The sequence below is a fragment of the Molossus molossus genome, unplaced genomic scaffold, assembly GCF_014108415.1.
Source record: "Molossus molossus isolate mMolMol1 unplaced genomic scaffold, mMolMol1.p scaffold_m16_p_5, whole genome shotgun sequence".
NCBI classification, from domain to species: Eukaryota; Metazoa; Chordata; class Mammalia; order Chiroptera; family Molossidae; genus Molossus; species Molossus molossus.
Genome location: NW_023425388.1, coordinates 116,253,222 through 116,278,980, shown reverse-complemented (window position 1 = coordinate 116,278,980; position 25,759 = coordinate 116,253,222). Strand labels below are relative to the sequence as shown.

At 55.9% G+C, this 25,759-nt stretch overlaps 1 protein-coding gene across 1 annotated transcript in view; it reads left to right on the top strand.

Annotated features, from left to right (window-relative positions):
* CLRN1 (clarin 1) overlaps positions 1–21,714 on the top strand; it is a 45,515-nt gene extending 23,801 nt beyond the window's left edge. Inside the window, exons 2-3 of the mRNA XM_036243838.1 lie at positions 7,408–7,587; positions 21,449–21,714. Of these exons, the coding sequence (XP_036099731.1) occupies positions 7,408–7,587; positions 21,449–21,714 (446 nt within the window). The remainder of the gene's footprint in view (positions 1–7,407; positions 7,588–21,448) is intronic.
* The last annotated feature ends 4,045 nt before the right edge of the window (positions 21,715–25,759 follow it).

The following is a 25,759-nucleotide window of genomic DNA, read 5'->3' as shown; positions in this document are numbered from 1 at the left end:
GGGGCGTGCAGGAGGCGGCCAATCGATGTTTCTCACATCGATGTTTCTATCTCTCTCTGAAAAAACAATCAACAAAAACATTTTTTAAAAGATTTGTGTATTCATTTAGTACATAATGCTTGCAGGGTGGTAAAAAAAAAAAGGGGGGGTACATCATGAAATATCCCTCAGTTTCCCTCCCCAGAAGCGAGGTCACCAGCCCCACACAGAACCTTCTAGAAACAGTCTCTGCCTGCACAAGCATGCCCGTCTCTGAGGCTGGCGTGGCCGGGAGGGTAAGAGGGAGGACATGAGTTCAAGTCTCTACTCTGCCACTTGCTAAGGGTGTTGTTCTTTGAAGAAGTCTGGTTTCACTAAGTAAAAACCTGGGGCATGTTATATGGCCTCTGAGCTGTAGTCCGTCCTCTGGGAAGTGGGACTAATAACAGTACCTCTCTTTCGGGGTTGTTGAGAGAATCAAACCAGATAAGTAAAGTACTTAAATAATGACTTGTGTTCATGTACATTCCCCGTTAGCGTGTCCCGAAAGGACAGAATGGTGCACCTTTCTCTTCATTTGTGTGGTTTGTTTTTTCATCGAACATCACATTTGGTGATCATTCCATACCTGTTCTGACAGGTTTGCTTTATTGTTTGTGATCAAGGACTTCTATCCCATTGCATGGATGTCGTACTGACAGACATATAAGTTATTTCTCGTCCTTTGTTCTTACCAAATAGAAACAAAGGCATTGCATCGAATATGCTTGCAACATTTTCTCAGATCAGTGTGAAACATATCCACAAGGTAAACTCCTGAAAATACAACTGGGCAGCTAAGAACATGCGCATTTCAACGCTTTATGGGTATCGCCCGACTGCCCGGAAGGAAGCTGTACCCATTCACACTCCCAAGAACGCACAAGGCTCCCCATTTCCCTGCACCCCAGCTCACCAGAACGTTGCTGTTCTTTGTAAAGATGATGTGTGGAAAATGGTAGCGCCTAGATTTGTGATATAGATTCATTTCTCTTATTGCGAGAAGATAAAAGAAGTATAGTGCAACTAACCCCCTGCAGTCAAATAACCCCGAGCCGCACCGTCAGATTGCGGGCGCCCCGGTCGGTCTTTGGGAAGAGGCGCCCCCTGCCCGACCGCACCCGGCACACTTCATGCAGGGACACAGGGCTGGTCATGTCCAGCAGCGGGAGGGTTGGTTCTGAACCAGTGCAAACCCTTCCCTTTGGGACAACAGTCCGGAGTGGGGCCTATGGCCATTTGCCATGCGTCAGCTGACCCCTCCTCTTCCCGGGGACATTTTCTCCTGTTGGCCTCCCCAAGTCCATGGACTCGCTCAACCCTCACCAGCTTCCTGTCTCATCTCCCGGCCGACTTGCCCTCTCCTCCGTGTGAGGAAACGTGGGGGCCCCCGGGCCCCTCGGGGCTTTCTTCCTCTGCTCCAGCTTCTCCGCAGCAGGTGGGCGTTCCGGGGCTCCACGCACTGGGGCCGGGCCGGGGCGACATGACGCAGGAAGACCTTCACTCTCCAGCTCCGAGGCTGGCCCTGGACAGAGACTGTCTCCTTGAGTTTTAGACCCCAGCCCCACCTCGGACCCCAGCCTCCTCTGTCCTGTTTGACATCTCCCGTTGGAGGTGGTAAGCGCCCCTCAGACGTAAACCTCTGCAGCAGAGCTCCGCTCCCAGGCCTCACCCCTGCGCCCGCTGCTCCTTCTGCCTCCTTCGCGGGCAACAGCACCGTCGCCCGGTGGCTCGGGTCCACCATCCAGCAGTCACCCTGATTCCACGCTTGCAACGAAAACATCCTGGTTGAACTACCTTCTCTCCAAAGCATATTTTCTCTCTCCGAGGTGTATTCCAAGTCTGACAGCCTCTCGCCACCTCCACCCCTGCTCCCTCAGGCCCTGTCTCCGGCCACTGTCTCCGGCCACCCCAGGTCACCCCCCTCGAGCTATATCAGCACTCAGCAGCCAGCGTGACCTTTCGCATCACTGAGGAGACTGTGTCCCTCTCCTACTTGAAACTCTGCGGTGGCTTCCAAAGGAACTCAGAGCTCAGAGCGGGCTCCTCCCTGCGGCCAGCAGACCGGGCTCCAGCGGGGCAGCCACCGGAGCGCAAAGCGGTCTCAGGTCCACCTCCCGCGGACACCAGGCCCGCAGCTCCCTCCTGCCCCCGCTGTGTCCTGGAGGCTCCACCCAGGTCCGCACTCTTCCTCTCAACATCCAGGCGTTACTTTGCTGACCACGCCCATCACTCACCCAGTCCCTGCCTATCCTATTGCCCTCTTTTATTTCTCCATAGCATGATCACCATTAAGAGTGTCTCATTGTGCTCACTGCATAATCACCCCCTCTAGCTAATACAAATGTATCCCTCCTCGGACAGTTCCTGATTGGGGCTCTCTCCTCTGGAGACTTTGCTGGGCTGGAGTTCCCCACTCCTCCCTCCCTGCTGTGCCCTCCAGGTGGCCCCTCTCCAGCCGAGCAGCCTGGACTTCCTGCCCAGCAGCTCAAGCCTCCAAAAGTAAAGAGTGGGAACTGGGGTCCTCTCATAGGCCAGGCGAGCTACCGTGCTCAGGTGCTCACATCATCACAGGCCAGCCCAGGTTCAAGGCACTGAGGGATGCATTCCGCCTCCAGAGGGAAAGTCACCTGTGCAAAAGGAAAGGAACCGATGATGTCATCTCTGGCCTCAGGTGTCGGTCACAGGTTTGTTTACTTGTTAACCGTCTCTCTGCTCCCATTAGGCTGTGAGTTCCACAGGCAACAGGACTTGTCCGTCTTGTTTGACGGCTCTATTCCCCGCACTGAGGAGAAAGCCTGGCGCATAGTAGGTGCTCAGTAAATAAATTAAACACTTGGTCAATGTTCGGGGAACCGAAACGGACTGAAATCGACTTCCCAGATGGGTTCGCTGATGCAGAGCACGCTGGTGCCTCACCGGATGAGGGAAGCCCTCCGTTTACAAAGCATTTCATTTCCTCTGCAGATGAGGGACGCGTACCCCAAACACAACATCCAGAAATAGACTTGGCCTGTGTTCCAAGTGGAAAATATTTCGTGTACCACCAGAAACTATTTTCCCACAGCTTGTGCCACCGTCAACATGTTGAAGTGGACTGCAAATATCCCCTTCTTTATAGTTAGTATGGGCTAGAAACTATTTTTTTTTTTTAGCAAAGGAAATAAAAACCTCCTGCTGTTTGAACTCTCCCAGAGAACCCCAAACTGAAAATGCCACTATAAGATAGATTAAAAAAAAAAAAAAAGATGATGGCTGAAAAATGTCATTAAAAGTTTTGCTTATTGCCCCAGCCGGTTTGGCTCAGCGGTTAGAGTGTGGCCCGCGGACCAAAGAGTTGCAGGTTCGATTCGGGCCAAGGGCACGTACCTCGGTTGCAGTTCCTTCCCCGGCCCTGGTCGGGTCGTGCAGGAGTCGATGTGTCTCATTCCCATCGATGGCACTATTTCCGACTCTGTGTGAGTGACAGAGATGGTTCCTCTAATGGCTTCAGGTGGCTCTTCTCCAAGCCGTGGACCCTCCTCACATGAGGTACTGATGAATGCATGAAGGGGACCCTCTGCAGGTCTGCGGCCGCTCAGTACTCTCTACCTGCCCTGTGAGCTCTGCAGACTTGGCCTCCCTGGTTTCACTCGCCGTGTTCTCAACGCAGACACCAGCAGGCTCTGCCTGGTTCTCCGAACCTGTGACCGAGAAACCGTCTCCGGCCTTAGCTGGGATAAGGGGCTCACCTATTTTTCCTAATCGCTCAGGAATCACTGCCCTTTATGTTCGATGTCCATTGTCTCGAGAACTGTTTTTTTCAAATAGTCTGTCCCTATTTTTTTTTTTAACCCTATCTCCCCCCCCCCCCAAACACACTCTATCTGAAGCTAAATGGAAAAACATCCTCAGGTGAGGATATAAAAAAAGTTTTGCTCATTGTCTTGGCCTGTGTGGCTCAGTGTGTTGGAGCACTGTCCGGTACACCAAAAGGTTGTAGGTTTGATTCCCCGTCAGGCACATACCCAGGTTGTGGGTTTGAGTACCAGTCGAGGTACGTACGGAAGGCAACCGGTGGATGTTTCTCTCTCCCTCTCTCTGAAAAAAAATTTAAGTTTTGGTCATCAAACTTAGGTACAGTTTTTGGTTATAAACCCGGCGCTTATTTATTGAAGTAATTACATATGACCAAAGCAGAAAAATAATGCCCTCCAATCTCTCCTTTGGTAGTTTTTACTGGTGAGTCCTATAAAATAATCCCATGTTTAAATCTTTTTATAAATCCCTTGTAAATTAGTGAGATTGTATTCATCTGAAGGCATTGAGTGATTTTTTTTGAAGTTAAAAATATGGGGACTTGATTTTTTTTTTTTTAATCCCCACATGAGGATATTTTTTCCATTTATCTTCAGATAGAGTGGGAGGGAGAAAGGGACGGAGGGAGGGAGGAAGAGAGAGAGAGAGAAACATCACTGTGAGGGAGACACATAGACTGGTTGCCTCCAGCCAGACCCTGACCAGGGCCGGGGACTGAACTGTAACCGAGGTACATCCTCTTGAATGGAATCGAACCAGAGACTCTGGTTCACAGACTGACGCTCTAACCACTGAGCCAAATCAGCCAAGGTGGGTATTTTTTTTCAATCATTTTTTTAAAACTTATCTTCATTGTTGAATGTATTACAGATGTCTCTTCTTTTTTCCCCATTGACCCCCTCCTCCCCAATCCCGCCCCCCTCCTGCCTTCCCCACAATATGGTTTGTGTCCACTGGTTATGCATGTATGCCTAGAAGTTCTTTAGTTGATCTCTCCTGGCCCTCCCTCTCCCCTTCCCTTTGAGGTTCATCAGTCTAACAACAAATTTATGCTTCTTAATTTCTTCATCCTTTTCACTTAGCCCCCCCATCCCCTCCCATTTGGCAAGTAACAAAAAGTTCTCTGTATCTATGAGTCTGTTTCTGTTCTGCTTGCTCATTTTGTTTGTAGTTTCAATTGTTAATAGATATGTATTTATTGTCCTTTTATTGTTCATATTTTTGTTCTTCTTCTCCTTCAAGAAAACCCTTCAACATTTCATATAATAATGGTTTGGTGGTGATGAACTCCTTTAGCTTTTTCTTGTCTGGGAAACTCTTTATATGTCCATTGATTCTAAAGGATAGCTTTGCAGGATAGAGTAATTTTGGTTGTAGGTCGATGCTTTACATCACTTTGAACATTTCTTGCCACTCCCTTCTGGCCTGCAAAGTTTCTTTTGAGAAATCAGCTGACAGTCTTATGGGAGCTCCTTTGTAGGTAACTAGCTGCTTTTCTCTTGCTGTTCTTATAATTCCCTCTTTGTCTTTAACCTTTGATGATGATGTGTCTTGGTGTGGTCTTCTTTGGGTTTATCTTGTTTGAGACTCTCTGTGCTTCTTGGACTTGTATGTCTGTTTCCTTCACCAGCTAGGGAACTTTTCTGTTATTATTTTTTTAAATAAATATTCAATTTCTTGTTCTCTCTCTTCTCCTTCTGACACCCCCATGATGCGAATGCTGGCATGGCATGCTCGGAGTTGTCCCAGAGGCTCCATACAATGTCTTCATTTTTTTAAATCTTTTTTTTGTTTGCTTCCTTATATTCCAAATTAATGGTTTACTTCTGGGCTTCACATGTTCTACTATTGATTCCCTGTCAATTATTCTTTATTTCAGTTAATGCATCCTTCATTTCTGACTGGTCCTTTTTTATGTTTTTGAGGTCCTCACTAAGTTCATTAAACATCCTTATAAGCAGTCTTTTGAACTCTGCATCTGTTAGGTTGCTTATTTCCATTTTATTTAGTTCTTTTCCTGGAGTTTTGTTCTGTTCTTTCATTTGGGACCTGTTTCTTTGTCTCCTCATTTTGGCTGCCTCCCTGTGTTTGTTCTATGTATTAGGTAGAGTTGCTATGTCCCCTGAGCTTCCTAGGGTGGCCTATTGTAGTAGGTGTCCTGTAGGGTTCAGTGGCACAGCCTTCCTGATTACCCCAGCTGGGCCCTCGAGGTGCACCCCTCGTGTGAACTGTCCACCCTTCTGTTGTAATTAACTCTTGATTGCTGTTGGCATGTCAATGGGAGGGATTTACTCAGGCTGATTAGCTGCAAGGACTGGCTGTGCCCACTGACCACTGACCTCTGACCACCTTGGAGGATCAGCTGTGCAGGGCCCACCACACAGAGCAAGACTTACTTCAGCAGGGCTCTGATAACCCCTGAATCCACTCACTGAGTGTGTCACTTGTGGAGGTGGTTGGGTGGTGGTGCTTTGACATGGTCTAAGATGTCCACTGGGTGTGGTGGCTCTGGGGCAAGGTCAGCCACTGCCTGTGTTCTACCCAGGACCTTCCCAGCCGAGGTGGCCCCCTGATTTTTATCTGCCACCCAGAATGAGCTACAAAGTGATCTGCTGATGGCTGCTTCTTGTGCTGGGCTTGGAGGTGCCCAGGCAAAGTCAAGCTGTGAACCAAGGCTGGCTGCTCCTAGTGCCAGGCCTGGGGCCACTTAACGAGAGGTATGGGGCCCACTGAGACCAGATGCTGCTTGTTTGAGATTTTAGGAAAATCTGAAGCAGGATCCAAGACAGGCCAATCCAAAGGTAAAGCCTTTGGAAACAGCTTGGGTGGGCCTGAAAGTCGGGTGGGGCGGGGCCTCAGGGAATCACCAGGGCGGGGCCAACAGTGTGAGCCAGGTTGCTGGAGTCCCAGATATGGTGGCTGTCTGCCGGCCCAGGGAAGGGCTCACCAAAGGAACAAAGGCCTCTGACAGCACATCTGTTTAGGAGAAAGCTACCTCTCCAGCCTTTGCCCTGATGCCAAAAAACTCAGTTCTCCCCCATATGTCTCTGGTGCCTTTCAAGCTGCCTCCCCTGGAGGGAGCAGGTCTGAGTAAGTCCATGCGCGGGTCCTTTAAAAGGAGCTGCCTGGGGCCCCTCAGCTGCAGCCTCCCTGAGCCTCAGTTCCCACTGGTTTTATAGCCAGAAGTGATGGGGATTCTCTTCCTGGCACTGGGACCCTGAGCTGGGCACCTGGTGTGGGACGGGGACCCCTCAGTCCTCAGGGAGGACCTTCCCAGCCGAGGTGGCCCCCTGATTTTTATCCACCACACGTGGGTGTGGGACCAGCCCGTCCAGCTCCGCCCTCCTACCAGTCTCCATGTGGTTCTGCTTTAATCTCGTAGCTGTTGGACTTCCATCCAGCTCCATGTCAGGCGGTTCTGAGTGATGATTGTTCTGTAGTTTAGTTGTCATCTTGATGTGGCTGTGGGAGGAGGCGAGAACCGAGTTTGCCTTTGTGCCATCATGACCGAAAGTCTTGGGTATTTAATTTTTACATCACACTTGCAGACAACGGCTAATGAAATCTCTTCCCATGTCTGTCGGTCTTCAGTTTTCCCAGACCTGCTCCAAGCGATCCCCGTGAGCATGCACGTGAATGTCATCCTCTTCTCCATCATCCTGTCCCTCGCCACCATGCTGGGCACGGCCTTCTTCATGTACAACGCCTTCGGCAAGCCCTTCGAAGCTCTGCACGGCCCGCTGGGGCTGTATCTTCTGAGCTTCATTTCAGGTGAGAACGAACTTCGCCCTGGCTGGTCTGGCTCAGTGGTTAGAGCGTCAGCCCGCGGACCAGAGAGGCCCGGGTTCGGTTCCCGCTAAGGGCATGCACCTTGGCCGCAGTTTGTCCCCGGCCCTGGTTGGGGTCATGCGGGTGGCAGCCACTCGATGTGTCCCTTTCACGTCGATGTTTCTCTCTCTCTCTCTCTTCCTCTCTCTCCCTCCTACTCTGAGCAAAAAAAATGGAAAAATGTCCTCGAGTGAGAATAAAAAAAAAAAGAGAAAAGAAAGTTAAGTAAAAAAAAAGCAGTATATAAAATTTCATCAACACGGAACTAATTTGATTTATTTATATATAGAGAAAATATATATAGATATATAGTGTATATATATCTCTATATACAGCTGCCATATATAGATTGCATAAATACATATAAAGATATGCAGAGAGAGAGACATCCTGTTGGTATTAGTAACCTCTGAGCAGTGAAATTATAGGCGATTTTCATTTTTTCTCCTACTTTTCAATATTTACAAATGTTCAATAATGGGCGTTTATTTACATATAATCAGAAAAATAAATAAAAACCATCCAACAAAGCAAAGGACACATGTTCCCCCCACACAGGATTTGCCCCACCCAGGGCTGTCGGCACTTTATGTCACCTACCGGTGTGTCCCGGCAGAGTTACCTTCTAAACCCAGAAATGAATCCACCAATGCCTGTGCCGCTCACAACCAGGGCCGAGGGACAAGAATACGAAATCCAGCCAGGGCCACGGGGTGCTTTAGGATATACTGACAAGGAGGGAAAAGGGAAAATAAACATCCCACGCCCATGCAGCCATGTTTCTGCAGATGTCTCTGGCTTCTTCCCGCCCCAAAGCTGCAGAGACTCCGGGCTCCGCCCTGCTCCCCGGGAGCCAGCAGCTGCACGAAGGGTCCGTGGGGAGATGCAGTAGACGTCACTGCACACGAGCAAGCTGCATGGCACACCTCCTTCTCCTCTGACGTTGTCCCTCGACTGCCACCAGGCCCAGGTCCCTTCTTGCTCCCCACCCCCACCGTAAGCCCTCCAGACACACACTCGCCAGCTCCCTCTCTGGAACCAGCGCCTGGGGGTCAGCCAGCCCTCAAGCCTCTGGCCCTTTTTGTGGGGCTCAGGCCCCACCTGGACACACTCGACCAAAACGGCTCTCTCTAGGGGCGTCGACTAGTACATTTTCCAGATCTTTCGCAAGCAGATACTACCATTTTCAACTGTGCACGATGATCACCCCGGGAGTCCAGTCTGCGTCTTTCTCGTCTTTCTTTCTAGCGAAGCGTCCGGCGCGAGGTTCTGCACACAGCCCACCGCTCAGTGCGTGGTGGGCTGGGAACGCAGCCCCGAAGTCGCTGACTTGACCCCTTGGGACAGCACAGGTTAGAGGAGTCAGACTCGGATGGTTCGGGGTGACCGAGCTGGCCCGCAGAGACGGCGGGCAGAGCCAGGGTGTCGGCTTGGACGACGGTGGAGGAAGCGAAGGCTTTGCCATGCAGGCAGGGGAGCGGAGCCCAGACGCAGGGTGGGCACCGACAGACCTCGAGAGTGCTTCGGTCTCGTGGGACCGTCAGGCCAGGGGTGGTGCTGCCACTACTCCCCCGCCCAACACCCAGACCCAGCAGGGCGACGTGCTAGTTCAGCGAAGGCGGCCGAGCCCACCTGGTCAGCGAGCAAACAGGACACCCCGTTTTAACACAGGAAGTGGAACGTGCCGCAGTGGTCTGATCATGGGGTCCCCAGACCACGGCATCTGCATCTGCGCCACCCGGAACTTGACAGAGAAGCAGATTCCCAGGCCCCACCCCAGACCCAGAGAATCAGAGCGGGGGTGGGGAGCCCTTCCTCTCTCGGGTGGTTCTGATGCCCTGGGGGTCACTGAACAGGTGCTGGAGAACCCGGAACAAAGGGAGACCCTGCCGACTCAGAAACCAGTGTCAGGGAGCAGCTGCCACCGGGGTGCAGAGCGCCAGGGGGAGTCGGAGTTCCCAGACCCTCGAGGCTAAGGGCAGGCCAGGGAGCGGGGTCCCATCCCCGCCGAGAAGATGACGCTCTCACGGGACACCATGAGGCGGCCTCGGAGTGAGGGAAGGTCCAGGGACCTCCCTCCGCGGCTCCCAGACATGCCCTTCCTGCGGCCAGGCCGGGGCAGACCCTCTGCCCTGCCCACTGCGGCCCCCCAGAGCCTGAGGGGCGGGGCCACGAGGCCGGTGGGGTCTCAGAGCCCCGCCCAGCAGCTCAGGGCTTGGCATCTCCCATGAGCTTCCGAGTGACATTCAGAACGACAGCCCGCTTGGAGGGCAACTGGTTTGGCCATTTTAACGGGCAGCCCAGTGAACAGTAGCTGAAGAGCACGGAGACTCAGAGAATGCGACTTGAATCCTGCTCCCAGACCTCATGGTGGCCTAAGGCCGAGTCAAACGCAAAGACGAGGTGAACTCAGGGCGTCCGTGGGGCCGCGCAGACCCCGTGCCCCAACTATGCCTTAGCTCCGAGCTGGTGCCCCAGCAGACATGGGTGGAGGTCTGTGGGCGCGGGTGGAGGTCTGTGGGTGCAGGTGGAGGTTCGTCTGTGGGTGCGGGTGGAGGTTCGTCTGTGGGCGTGGGTGGAGGTCTGTGGGTGCAGGTGGAGGTTCGTCTGTGGGCGTGGGTGGAGGTCTGTGGGTGCAGGTGGAGGTTCGTCTGTGGGCGTGGGTGGAGGTCTGTGGGTGCAGGTGGAGGTTCGTGGGCGTGGGGAGGAAGACACGGGAGAGAGGAAAATAAGGGCCCTCCTCCAGCCCCGAGTAGTATTTCCAGATCATCCAATTTTTAAGCCCCAAGTTCTTATTTTTAACTTTCAGAGTTTTCACTGACTTTTAAAAATATGTTCGAGGGTCCGATGGACTCCTAGTTCGGGACCTGGGGGAGGGACAGCCAGCCCTGGATGCCGGCCCGCCTCGTTCCCCTCCGTCTGCAGCCAGTGCCCAGACGCCTGGAGTCTGGGGAGGGTTGGGCTGAAGCTGCCCAGTTCGCGGAGACCCCAGCTCTCAGCCTGTCTGTGGAAAGGTGGGGGGCTCCCAGTCTCACCTCCAACACCCTGAATGTGAGCCAACAACAAGTCACACAGTCTCAGGTCAGAGCCCGTGCTGGGAGGTCCTTCAGGCCCAGCGTGAGCATTTCCTCAGAGACCCCAGCGGGCAGCTCTTCCACCTGCCCAGGTGGCCCCCCCTCCCCGTCGGAGAGAAAACCTCTTCCTCCCTGGTCGCCGCCCCCCCTTCCCCGACGCACCCCTAGACTCTCCGTCCCCTCGCGCCGATGTCCCTGCGGGCGTTTCTCCAGCTGTCTCAGGGGCAGGAGGACGGGAAGGGATGGGAAGGGAGGTCCTGCTGTCCCGCCAGGACCCCACACTTCCCAGAGGAGCACTGCTGTGGGCCCCTCCGACGTCTCCTGGGCGGTGCCCGCCGACCCTGGGCCCCGAAAAGGAAGGGACAACACCTGGGTGAGACCCAGCAGCTTCAGGCCCCACAGCCGCTCGTACTGACCCCAGTGCCAGGGGGTCCTCCCCGCCTGACGCCCGCGGTATGGCTCCTCCGTTCCCCCGCTTCCTCGGGTGACATTTCTGACTGCCCTCATTGTTCGGGGAAACCCTGCCCGTCAGCGGGCTCCTCTCGTCCTGCCGGCGTAAACTAGGTCTGAGGCGCCATTCCCGAGTTAGGAGTGGCCCCACAGCCCGTCTGGGGTGGGGATCCCCTCCTGGATGTGCGTTGGAAGCCCCGAAGAGCTCTCGGAAATTCCGATGCAGGCCCACGGCCACACACCCTGGAGTCTCGAGGCGGAGCCTGCGCGGTGGTTGTTTCAAGGTCTCCGGCTCTTCTGAGGGGTGTTGAGCCCCTGGTCCCGCTGTACCAGGTCAGCGGGCAGCCCACCCCGAGGAGCGCTGCCTGCCAGTGTTGTGACGGCATCGTGGTCACGCCGCGAGCCTGGCTCACACCTCGTGGAGCCCACGATGTAGTCAGGGAGTCACCCGGACCTGCACCCAAACCACCGAAGGTCACCGGCATTATGATCGGGGTGATGCACAGTCCGCCCTGATGGAAGCGCAATGTGGTCGTCAGCAGAGCTACTCCAGAGAGCTGACTTCCAAAGATACGCGTTGCTGAGGACCCTCAGAGAACGGCCCCCTCAAGTGGGCACGCTGGAGGGGGCGCTGGCCCCCGAAAGGAGGGGGCGTGAGGGAGGGGAAAAGCGAGAAGCAGTAGATCCGAGAGACCGCTGACCCAACTCACGTCGGATCTCCAAAGCGTGGCGAGTCTGTCAGAGCGAACTCCACAGCAGGAGGAGTTGCTGAGAGGCTTGGGGAGGTCGGGGAGCTGACTTTCCTCCTCCGACACGGCTGGTGGGCGACTAGGCAGAGGCATGGGAGCTGGAGAGAGGCGAGCGGATTCTTAAGACGTTTTGGAAGTAGATCCCGCATTGTGCTGGCAGCGGACACCCTGGGAGACAGCCGTGGCGTTCACCGGGGTGCACAGAACAGCGAGGGCCCGGCTGCGTTTGGGGCACAGACGCAGGGAGGGGTCTCGGGTCCGGTGCTGTGTCGGGGGCGTGTCAAGTCTGAGGTCCTGTCAGATGTGCCAGGGGACACGTCGAGTGACCATAGGGTCAGTGAGTCTGGAGCTCAGAGGAGGTCTGGATGGGAAGTATGCATTTAGGGGTTGTCAGGAAGTCGGTGTTATTTAAAGCAATGACAGCGGATGAGATCATCTAGGGAGGACGTGGTGAGGAAACATTGGCCAGGGACCAATCCCTGACGGGACGCCAGCAGGGGACACTGACCAGGTGTGGTCCAAGGTGAAGGAGGGAAATGAGGCTGTGGGGTCCCAGAGGCTGCAGGAGCGGGTGTCTCAGGAGCACTGGCCGACAGTGAGGGTTGTGAGAGCCAACAGGAGAGGAAGGGAGAGGGAGAGACAGAAACATCGATGAGAGAGAACATCGACTGGCCGCCCCCTGCACGCCCCCCACTGGGGATCAGCCCACAACCTGGGCATGTGCCCTGACCGGGAATCAAACCCGCGACCTCTTGGTGCAGGGCCGACGCTCAGCCACGGAGCCGCACTGACCGGGCTGGTGTGCGCCTTTATGCGTCTGTCCTAGAACGCCCCCCCGGCCCCCCCCCCCCATTGCCAGCAGAGAGCAGGCGAGGCGAAGGCTTGCGGTGAATCAGGGTGGAACCCCCGACAGTGCGGTGACCTCTCTCTGAGATGACAGGGAAGCCCCGAATGTGGACTTCCCGCAGATGGCACTCACCATGTCTTCTCTTCCACGGAGCATCATGCCGTGAGCCACACCAAGCCAAGCAAACACATAGCAAGGCTGCCCGTCTCTAGAAGGGGGTGCTCCGACTACGGTCTAACTCATCCGATAATTACAACAGCAGCTGGGAGCACGAACAAGCGTGGCCGGGAAGGAAACGTGGAGACTAGAAAGTGACCAGCAGGACCAACAAAGGAGGAGGCACTGTGGCAGGACGCGTTCTTCTGCAGCCACCGCGTCTGGTCTCCCTCGGTCCTCAGGGCGGCGCTGTTGCTCAGAGGCAGAGACAGAGGTGCAGGGTGTCCTGGCTCCAAGGCCTCAGAGCCTGAGGAGGGACAAGGGTTGGGCAGGGGAGTCAGCCATGAAAATATGCAGCCGGTTCTCAGCCTGGGCTCTAGAACGGAGGCCACAGAAGGGAGAAGGAGTTAGCCGGCCCGCCGTGGCAGCTGCAGGGGCAGAGGCGTCGCGAGGGGACTGCACTGCGGTCACTCCCGCTGAGGATGGCGGGCTGGGCTGTCTCACTCACTCTGCAGAGGGCTCAGCGCGACCTGTGCAAGGGGACGCTCGGTCTTGTCCTCGAGTTGCAAACTCCTCCCCTACTCGGAACGTGCGTGTGTGCCTTCCCTTCGGAGTCACCGTCAAAGCCACGTCCTTGCTGCGACCTCCAAAGCACCACTCGGTGTCCCCCACCCCACACACATCCACCCGCCCACCTCCTCTCTGCCCACCTCTCTGCCTCCGCTCCCTTCACTCCGTTTCTTCAGCCTGAAATGCTCTTCTCCTCAAACATCTACCTTCTCGCTCCCTGCTTCCTTCCAGAGGCACTAACCTGTCATCTCTGACGCCTCCCCCAGCGACCCCCTTCCCTGCTTCAGCCTCCTTAGCGCACTCAGATCACAGTCCACTAAACAAGACGCTTGTACCTACCTTGTCACTGCTGGGCCCTGAGCGTCTCCACCACCGAGAGCTCCCCGAAGATGGGGTGTCTGTCTGCTTCGGTCACTGCGCAGCCCCAGCACCCCCGCGGTGTGTGAGCACCCGGCAAACCCCTGCTGACGGAGGGAATCCAGCAGGAGAAGTCCTGCGCATTTCCTGGTAACGAAAGGCATTCTCCTTTTCCGAGAATCAATTCAAGTGAGAGAAAGACCGAGCTCCTGCGCCGTTTCTTCCTTGCACGAGTCACCCCAGCATGACGTCTGTGACGCTCGCTCGGGGTCAGCTCTCAGCACGGAGCTGGTGTTCCTCCTCCATCCGCAGTGCTCCTTGGAGTCACAGGGCCAGCGTGGTCTCCAGGACAAGCTCAGCGTCTGCTCTTAGGGATTCGTTGGCTTCGGGGCCCTCTACGCCTTGTCTAGGTGGCAGCCAGTGGTCTCTCCAAGCCGGGGAAGCCAGAACTGCTTCCGCTCGGGGAAGAAATTGTCGCTGACGGTCTCCCCTTCCATACTTGCTTCCTAGTGAGACAGCCAAACCCCGCCAAACGTAGCACCTGCACCTGCCAAGCTGCGGCTCCCCCACCCCGACGCCTCATTCCCGAGCCCCCTCACAGAAGGAAGTGATCGGCACAGCATTCGGACCGGAGACGGACTGCCTTTGACATCTGTCCTGTGTCAGAGGGCTTCAAGGTGACGTCCTAGCTCTCCGGAAATGTTGGCCGTTACTTTCAATGGAATTGAAATTCTAACTTATTGTTTCCCAAAGTGCAATCTCAGTGATAATGGGAGGTAGCTGCATAGATTTTCACCTTGGAGACACTTTTCTACCAGAACGCACGGTGCCCCGGACACCCCCAGATCCGGGCAGGGTGCCTCTCCAGGGCCAGCCAGCAATACAGAAGCGGTTTTCTCCTTGGCTGTGACCTTTGTCCCCATGTTGTCAGGACCGGAGGAGCGGGGTGCCCAGTGCTCACACCACGCCAGAGCGAGTCACGGGTGCCCAGCACGTTCCCAGATGTCTGAACATCGGCTGATGGTTCACGGTGTGACAGCCTTGTAACCCAGTCAATCCGAAATTAACTCAATAATCAAAGTCATTAAAAGGACAAGAAAACCCACTACAGTAGCAGCCGGATGGCGGGGAGGTCCGACGCCCGCAGGAGGGATGGCTGGTCTTGGAGGAGCACGGTGGGCCGCACGCCGGGGTCCTCCGCCTGGGTACCTCCAAATGCACCTGGCGCAGGCCTGGAAGGCTTCCCCAGCCTAGTGTACGCTGACCTTTCTCCTGAGCATCAACAGCGCTGGTCAGCCCTGGCCGGTTTGGCTCAGCGGTTAGAGCGTCGGTCCACGGACCAGAGAGTCCCGGGTTCGGTGCCCGCTAAGGGCACAAACCTCGGATGCAGTCCGTCCCCGGCCCCTGTTGGGGTCATGTGAGTGGCCACCAGTCGATGTATCTCTTTCACATCGACGTTTCTCTCTCTCTCTTCCTCCCTCTCGCTCTGTCTGAAGATGAATGCAAAAATGTCCTCAGGTGAGGATAAAAAAAGAAAAAAAACAGTGCTGGTCAGAGGGACAGATGTGGGGACAGTCCTGGTCAGAGGGACAGACGTGGGGACAGTGCTGGTCAGAGGGACAGACGTGGGGACAGTGCTGGTCAGAGGGACAGACGTGGGGACAGTGCTGGTCAGAGGGACAGACGTGGGGACAGTGCTGGTCAGAGGGACAGACGTGGGAAATGGGTCCAAACGGGCCGGCCGAGTCTGGGCTCTCGGTTACAGGGGAGACTGGGAGAAGGATGAGGGCGCATGGGGACCTGGTCCTAAGACTTGTGAGGCCTTGGGCCAGAGCAGGAGCGACAGCTCACATAGCCTGTCCAGACGTCTAGAAGTTGAATCAACACACTATTCGCTGAGACGGGTCCTAGCCTCCTGCCTGCACAAACCTCTCTCCGTGGACCCGCGAGGCCCGATGCAGATTGAGAATCCTGGAGCCCTGGGGAGTCTGCGCTGCAGTGGGGTCGTGGGAGGATGGCTGGCTGCTGCCTGTCCTCTTTCCCGACGCCGTAAGTGACCTCCAGCAGCTCTGGCGGACACCATCAGGCTCCAGGGCAGTGTCCCAGCCAGAGTTGGGAGGACTGGCCCAGGGAGGATCCCCATTGGTCCTGAAAGCACTCAGGTGTTTGGGGAAGAATTCTGGGTCCCAGAAATATATCCAGATGTGAGTCAGAGACTCCATGGGCCTGTCCCATTGACCTCGAGGATCTCGTACCCCAAGGGGAGGGCCTCCAGGAGAGAGAGAGCAGGACCCTGAGTGTGGGCCCCTTGCTGGAGTCTGAGTCATACCGAAATCTGCTCAGCCCTGCTCTCCCCACCATCCACACCCCACGTACCTGCTATCACCACCATCCACACCCCACACACCTGTTCTCACCACCATCCACACCCCACACACCTGTTCTTACCACCATCCACATCCCCCACACACCTGTTCTCACCATCATCCACACCCCACACACCTGTTCTCACCACCATCCACACCCCACACACCTGTTCTCACCACCATCCACACCCCACGCACCTGCTCTCCCCACAATCCACACCCCACGCACCTGCTCTCCCCACAATCCACACCCCACGTACCTGCTCTCCCCACAATCCACACCCCACGTACCTGCTCTCCCCACAATCCACACCCCACGCACCTGCTATCCCCACAATCCACACCCCACGCACCTGCTCTCCCCACAATCCACACCCCACGCACCTGCTCTCCCCACAATCCACACCCCACGCACCTGCTCTCCCCACAATCCACACCCCACGTACCTGCTCTCCCCACAATCCACACCCCACGTACCTCACAGACCTGTTCTCACCATCATCCACATCCCCACACACCTGCTCTCACCATCACCCACATCCTCACACACCTGTTCTCACCATCACCCACATCCTCACACACCTGTTCTCACCATCACCCACATCCTCACACACCTGTTCTCACCATCACCCACATCCTCACACACCTGCTCTCACCATCATCCACATCCTCACACACCTGCTCTCACCATCATCCACATCCTCACACACCTGCTCTCACCATCATCCACATTCCCCACACACCTGTTCTCACCATCATCCACATTCCCCACACACCTGTTCTCACCATCATCCACACCCCACACACACCTGTTCTCACCATCACCCACACCCCACACACACCTGTTCTCACCATCACCCACATCCCCCACACACCTGTTCTCACCATCACCCACATCCCCCACACACCTGTTCTCACCATCATCCACACCCCCACACACCTGTTCTCACCATCATCCACATCCTCACACACCTGTTCTCACCATCATCCACATCCTCACACACCTGTTCTCACCATCACCCACATCCCCCACACACCTGTTCTCACCATCACCCACATCCCCCACACACCTGTTCTCACCATCATCCACATCCTCACACACCTGTTCTCACCATCATCCACATCCTCACACACCTGTTCTCACCATCACCCACATCCCCCACACACCTGTTCTCACCATCACCCACATCCCCCACACACCTGTTCTCACCACCACCCACATCCCCCAAACACCTGTTCTCACCATCATCCACATCCCCACACACCTGTTCTCACCACCACCCACATCCCCCACACACCTGTTCTCACCATCACCCACATCCTCACACACCTGCTCACCATCACCCACAACCCCACACACCTGTTCTCACCATCACCCACATCCCCCACACACCTGTTCTCACCATCATCCACATCCTCACACACCTGTTCTCACCATCATCCACATCCTCACACACCTGTTCTCACATCACCCACATCCCACACACCTGTTCTCACCATCATCCACATCCCCCACACACCTGTTCTCACCATCACCCACATCCTCACACACCTGTTCTCACCATCCTCCACATCCTCATACACCTGTTCTCACCATCATCCACATCCTCACACACCTGTTCTCACCATCATCCACATCCTCACACACCTGTTCTCACCATCATCCACATCCCCACACACCTGTTCTCACCATCACCCACATCCCCCACACACCTGTTCTCACCACCACCCACATCCCCCACACACCTGTTCTCACCATCATCCACATCCTCACACACCTGTTCTCACCATCATCCACATCCTCCACAACATGTTCTCAACATCATCCCCACATCCCCCCACACACCTGTTCTCACCATCACCCACATCCCCCACACACCTGTTCTCACCATCACCCACATCCCCTCACACCACCTGTTTCTCCCATCATCCACCATCCCCTCACACACCTGGTCTCACCATCATCCCCACATCCCCACCACACCTGTTTCCTCACCCATCATCCGCCACCTCCCACACACCTGTCTCACCATCATCCGCCATCCCCCACACACCTGTTGCTTCACCATGTCATCCAACATCTCCCCACACACTGTTCTCACCATCCTCCACACTCCTCACCACACCTGTTCTTCACCATTCATCCCCACCTCCTACCACACCTGTTCTCACCATCACCCACATCCTCACACACCTGTTCTCACCATCACCCACATCCTCACACACCTGTTCTCACCATCACCCACATCCCCCACACACCTGTTCTCACCATCATCCACATCCTCACACACCTGTTCTCACCATCATCCACACCCCCACACACCTGTTCTCACCATCACCCACATCCTCACACACCTGTTCTCACCATCACCCACAACCCCACACACCTGTTCTCACCATCACCCACATCCCCCACACACCTGTTCTCACCATCATCCACATCCTCACACACCTGTTCTCACCATCATCCACACCCCCACACACCTGTTCTCACCATCACCCACATCTCACACACCTGTTCTCACCATCACCACAACCCCCACACACCTGTTCTCACCATCATCCACACCCCCACACACCTGTCTCACCATCATCCACATCCTCACACACCTGTTCTCACCATCATCCACACCCCCACACACCTGTTCTCACCATCACCCACAACCCCACACCTCTTTCCATGGCTGTAGGAGTCAGACGCCTAAGGAAGTGCCTCACGTGCTCTCTGGTCCATGAGCCCGACAGTTTTACCTTGTCTCACATCTCTTCTAAGACCAGGGACAAAAAGAAGCGAAAGGGTTCTACATCCACACTGAACTGGCCCCTTCACACCTTGGCAGTGTGGGCGGAGCCTCGGGCTGGGTCCTGTGCTCTGACTCTGAAGTGACAAAGTTGACCCCGTGGCCAAGCCCGGAATCCAGAGCCAAACCTCAGACCATCTTCTCAACCGCTGGACCACGTGTTCCGATTTGAGAGCACGTGCGCTTGAAGCATCAGCCGTGGCAAAGGCCTGGGGTTCGCTGCCCTCAGACGGGGGAACATGTGCCCTTCGCGGAGCAGGGACGGCCCGGGAGCACTCTGCCGAGTGACGTGAGCCGTCAGGGGACACAGGTACCACATGATCTCACGCCTGCGGAGTCTAATGGACAAGGTGAACTAACAGGCAACACAGAGACAGACTCACAGACAGAGCAGGCGGACAGCTCTGGGGGCAATGGAGGGATGAGCAAAACAGAGAAAGAAGTCATGGACACGGACAACAGTGGTGATGGCGGGTGGGAGAGGGTACAGGGGGATAAATGAACATTTAAAAAAGGAAAATTTAAAAAAATAAATGTATAAAAATAAAATAAATGAAATATAAATAAATAAATAAATGAAAATTAAAAATAAATTAAATACATAAATGAAAATTAAAAATAAATTAAATACATAAATGAAAATTAAAAATAAATTAAATACATAAATGAAAATTAAAAATAAATTAAATACATAAATGAAAATTAAAAATAAATTAAATACATAACTATAAATTAAACATTAAAAATAAATAAATAAATGAAAATTTAAAAATAAATTAAATAAATGAGTGAATAAATGAAAATTTCAAAAAAATAAATACAAAAACCTGAGAAAGAATAGGCTGTGAGTGTGAGACTCCCCAAACACCCTGTACTTTAGGGAGTTGGGGTGAAGTCTGAATGAACTACCATTAAAGAACCAAAAGCACTCACCCCTCCTAAAGGAGTCATAAGCCTAATGGGGGGTACTGGGAGGGACGGGGCCCTGTCACTCATTATTCTGGGCTGCCCTGCCCATCTAGTCCAGGTTTTTGGGTGTGTGGTGGGGTAAAGAATTATGGCAAAAACTTTTGAGAAGAAAGTAATGCAAAAAAAACCACACCCATTTCAATGTCCAGCACTAATCATGTGCTGTCTCTGCTGTCTGCATTTCATAGAGAAGGAAATGAGATTCGGTGATTAAAACAACTTCGTTCCATAGGTCATGAGCCCGCACTGTTTGCCTGAGTCAGAAAACCGTCCCAGCGAGTCTGCCGTCAGCGGCACTCCTGTGTGGTGGCCTAGAACCCACACTGGCTGTGGGGCCCCCCGAGTCCTGGCCATCCACCGTGCTCCTGCCCTGTGCCATCTGCCCCCTGGGGTCCCCCATTCTCCGTCCTGGGGAGAGAGGTCCTTCCAGAGTTCTCAGGGGTCTCACCTGGATGGACGCTGCACCAGTTAAGATTAGGTTGGACGCCCTGGCCGGCTTGGCTCGCGGTTGGAGCATCAGCCCGCGGACCAGTGAGTCGCGGGTTCGATTCCGGTCAAGGGCAGGTACCTCGGCTGCGGTTCATCCTGGGGCCCTGGTCGATGTGTCTCCCTCACATGGATGTTTCTCTCTCTGTCTCCCTCCCTCCCACTCTGTCTGAAGATAAATGGAAAACTATCCTCGGGTGAGGATGAAAAAAGAGAGTAGGTTAGGCTAGAATGAGTGACAAATGAGAGGAAAATAGGAATCGTGGGTGAAACAGAACGGACGTTGGGTTTTCTCTCGCACGGACACCCAGAGGCAGAAGTCCAGGGCCGACCCGGAGCCTCCAGGTGTCTGGGACCCAGATTCCTCCTGTCATGCTCAGCCGGAGCACGCGACTTCCATTTCTGGGACCACCAGGCCCCAAACGCCAGCTGGAGCCCCAGCCAACTTGGGGCGTTCCAGCTGCGGGAAGGGGGCCAGGCCCTCAGCCAACGGGGGACCAGTCCTGAGTCCGGTTACGAACGAGAACACACTTTCTCCTTCAACACCCCAGCCAGGCCCCCTTTGCTCAGGGGCTCCCGGGGCAGCGGTGGCCAGTGGGAGCTGGGGGGGGGGGGAGTCCTGAACCCCTGAAGGAAGCCTGGGGCCTTCCACAGGCTGCGTGATCGGCCTTTCTCCTGCGTGGCCAGGGCTTTGCGGGCGCTCAGCTCTCCGCCTTCTCATCACGCGGAGGAGCACCCCCTCGCGAGCTCAGCGCGATGCGGCCCCACAGCTGCTCACGCAGGTCCCTCCCCGCACCACCACCCGCCCCGTGGGAGTCGGGCTCATGAGTACTGATTTGCAGTGATACAGTTTTGCAGAAAATGCAAAAGAGGATAACGGGTCCGGGTGAAAGGCTCCCCGGGGTCTGCCCCCTGCCCCCCTCGCTGCGCCTTCCCGCCCAGGAATGTCCGTCCCCACACGTGGCGTGTCCTCTTGCAGGCTCCTGCGGCTGCCTCGTCATGGTGCTGTTTGCCTCGGAAGTCAAGATGCACCGCCTGTCGGAGAAAATCGCGAACCACCAAGAAGGGACGTACGCCTACAGGACGCAGAGCGAGAGGTACAGCGCCTCGTTCTGGGTGGTGTTCATCTGCTTTTCCGTCCACTGCCTGAACGGGCTGCTCGTGCGACTTGCTGGGTTCCAGTTCCCCTTCGCCAAGGCGAAGCACACGGAGCCGGCCACCGTGGCGGCGGACCTGATGTACTGAGGGCGGCCTCCTGGCGCAGGCAGCGCGCACCCGCCGCGCCGCGGGGCCGGTTGACCCGGTCCGTGCTTGCCGGTGCCCCCCAGACAGCGCCCAGACGCTGGGCGAGGGTGTTTACAAGCCGCACGCTAAGGTCACAGGCTGGAGAGGACGGGGAGCAGCGGGGAGGCCTTGGAGGGAGCCCCCTCCGCTCGCAGTGGTCACTCCCACTCGCATCAGCGTGCAGAGCGCCGGCCCCCCATGGGTCCAAGGCGCCGGGAGCACATCCGATAAAGCTACTACTTCCCACGTGCGCACACGTGCCACAGAAAACAGCTAGAACCACGTTGTTGTTGTTTCTTTATTGATTTTAGAGAGAGGAAGGGAGAGGGAGAGCGAGAGATGGAAACATCATGACAGAGAACATGGACTAGCCGCCTCCTGCGTGCCCCCCACTGGGGATCAGGCCCACAACCTGGGCATGTGCCCTGACTGGGAATCGAACCCGCGCCCTCCTGGTGCAGGGTCGAGGCTCAGCCACGGAGCCACACCAGCCGGGCTGCAACTGCTTTGTTAAACGAGCGTGCATTTGGGGAGCTGTTGGCAAGTCCATTCCAAGCACACGCTCTCTCTCCATGCCTGTTTGTTAAAATGTGCGAACCTCTCAAGGTCACCAAGAAGAAAACACAAAGCGAAGGGTACTTGACCCCCAACATCACAGGGCACTTACAAGAGGGACAGCGGCCTGGACACTGAGGGATCACGGGAAAGTCGTCCTCTGCAGCACCTTGAGGCCCTGGGGCCGTTGTGTCTAACCTCGGGGTCTCGAGCCCTGATTCCCAGCTATGAGGTGACATTGTATTCTGGGTTCTGTGTCATTTGGTTTGTGGTCTGGCTGTCAAAGCGTGGCCCAGGTCCATTTCCCCCGGACTCTCCGTGACATTGACCAGCAGACGACCACAGGCCACGGCCGGCCCGGAGGTCAGCCTTCCTCTCTCCTCCAGATGCCGTCCTCAAACACACACAGGAAGACGCAGAGGGTGACAGGCGCCAGGCCACTCACCAGAGCTGCCCGGTACTAGCTCCCATTCAAGGGTTTGGAAAGTGCTTGTTTTTTAAAAAAATAAAATAAAATACCTTTCCCCTTTTGGAAAAATTTACGAGGAACAAATGACGGTCCCTGAGAAATAATTCACTCTGGTGGCAATTTACAGCCCGCAGGCTGACATGAGACCGCTGGTCCCCCTCTCCCGTCGGTAATGCACCTGGAGAATTTGGAGAAGACCACAGTCAGGCTAGTGACGGAAGGGAGGTTCGGTGTAGTGACGAGCGGGATTCCACATAGGGACGTGCTCAGCCCAAATGGTTAGATACACACGCATCACCAGCATCAGGAGCTGGGGGCGGGCAGGAGGCGCAGGGACAGCCAGCGTAGGGGTAACTGGTCTGAGATCCCCGAAGGCCACGGTCCCCACCCTCTCCTTGGAAATCGCCCTTCCGCCCTTGTCCTCTCTCCCTGCATCCTTCTCCCCCACCCCGTCCTCTTTCCCCTCTTCCTCCTTTCTCGGGGAGGTGAAAAACTCCTAACACCAGCTTTCTGCTTTAGAAAACACATCTCTGCACGAGGAGAAAACTCCGGGCAGAAAGTCCAGCGCTGTCCCTTCGGTGGTCAGGAGCTGGGCTGGGTCCCTGCTGCTTGTGCCGCTCACAGAAACAAACGCCATCTGCCGGGGAGGAGGGCTAGTAGGTCGTGTCCCTCTGTCCGTCCAGGGAAGTGTGTGGTCACTGGTGGCCCACGCACAGCCCTCGGAAGAGGGATCTGGCCAGGGTGTCTCTGTGGGGATCCATGGCCCGGGGAAGGACAGTCCTTACGCTGTGTCCTCACCAGGTGGCGGCCAGCATTCCCAGGTTCTCACGAGGACACAGGGCCCCTGCTGGCTTTGGGGCCACCAACGCAAGGCCACGCTGGGCGCTCAGTCCAGGTGGTGAGCGGTCACCCTCGGCCCGAGAACATAGCGCTTACTGGGCGGCGGGAGAAACGGCGGGAAGCTATGGACGCCCCTGGGACGACCTGCAGTGCCCTTGCGGGAAGGTCCCCGGAATGCGAGGACGCCTGAATGACGTGGGGCGGGGCAGGCCACCGGGAGGAGGGCCGGCACAGCTGCAGAGGTCCCCTAGGCTCCTCCAGAGCCACGCTCTCCTCCTGGGCAAGCTCAGGGTGGCGGCGTTGCTGGTGCCCGAGGGCAGCAGGCAGAGGGACGAGGGGCCGGCGGTGGCCGCATCAGGCCGCACCAGCTCCCAGCTCGCCCTCGGAATGGGTGCTGATCCCAACCATTTACCTGTCAAAACCTGCACAAGAACCAAGGGGAGAGCGGGAGGGGCTGTGGATCTCGGGGAGACTTAGGGGCTCTCTCCATGTTTCTCAGCCGCTCCCCTTCCAAGGATCCAGTATCGGTAAATGGGCAAAAGTCGCGTGGTTGTTCCAGAGACGCGGCCGCAAGCCCGGTCCCCTGGTTGTCTGAGCACCTCGCGGCCTCTGATGGCTTCTGCTTAGACATTCGGAGCCCCTGCTATTGGGGTGCTGCGCGTTCATCTGGTGGGGCAGCTGTGCGGGCCCAGGGCAGGTAAGCCCTCCTCCAAGTGACAAGGGACAGAGCCGTGCAGATCGGTTTAGGGAGAAGGGTCCCTGCTCCTTGAAGCTGACAGAGAGAAAGATGGGAGGGTCGGGGCCCTGGATTCTGGGGTGAAATTCCCCTCGGGGAAAGGCCTCTTCCTCAGCGAAATGCTAATGTAACCGCAGGAAACTTGCACTTTGAGGTATAGACTGTGTGACGCCCCTGCCCCCACCCACAGACAGATCTGTGGCCTCACAAGACAACACTCACCCGGCTGCTGGCAAAGCCCAGAGGAGCCCGAGGCTGACGGGTGACTCACGTCAGAAATCTCCAGAGAGCCCGGCTGGTGTGGCTCAGTGGCTGAGCGTCGACCCTGCACCAAGAGGTCACGGGGTCGATTCCCGGTCAGGGCACATGCCCAGGTTGTGGGCCCGTCCCCAGTGGGGGGCGTGCAGGAGGCGGCCGATCGATGTTTTTTCTCATCAGTGTTTCTATCCCTCTCTCCCTCTTCCTCTCCCTCTAAAATCAATAAAGAAAAAAATTTAGAAAATAAAAATAAAAAAGAAAGAAATCTCCGGAGAATGTCCCCTGCAGGGCCTGGGGCACCAGACGGTGTCAGACCTGGGGGTGCGCAGTGGGGTGCACGGGGAAGAAGCTGGGCCACCCAGTCACGAAAGGACCAGTGTCTGGAAGGAGTGTGTTTCTCTGCTAGAATCTGGTCCGAAGGATTCAACCCACCCCAGACGTGACCAGACTGGGCAGCGAGGCAGCTGTCTGGTCACTAGGTCCAAGTCCACTCCTGGGAGCCAGGTCTGATTCTGGAGGACGACGAGAGACTCGGGCACCCCTAAAAACCTGTGCTCCGGCTCCCCCAGTCCGGGTGCCAAGGGGCCATGGGGCCGTGGCCAGGGCCTCTCGGGCAGTGAAGCCCCACCCGCGGGGGGACCTCAGGCCACAGTTTCCAGCTTCCTATGGGCCGTGGCCTTCACCTAAAAAAGTGTATCGTATCCTGCTCGGAGGTATGGATTTCGGGGTGCCTCAGCTTGCGGGTTTGCACCTGAAGCCCTACCCTTCCATTAACCAAGATAACAAAGAGGTTCAGACACCTGAACTTAGGGAGGGACGGTGTCGTCACACACCCCAGGCCAGGGGCTCCAAGAGACGCTGGTGTCCACCCTCTTGTCTGCTGCTGTTGGGGGCGCCCTTCGCACCCCTGTGCTCTCACCCTCGCCCCCAACTCTCCGTGGCAGACGGTGCCCGGGGTTCCCTGTTGCGCCCTCCAGAGGCAACCAGCGTAGGGACTTCTCCGTGCCTCCTCTGCAGGGGTCTGCGAGGGCGCTGGGCTGCGGAACGTGGCCTCCAGGGACCGTGCCGCTCCCCGGCCTGGCCCGGACGCCCACCCATGCAGCCCTTTGGGTCTTCTGCCCCGGTACTGCCCCTGGGAGGGGGACCCA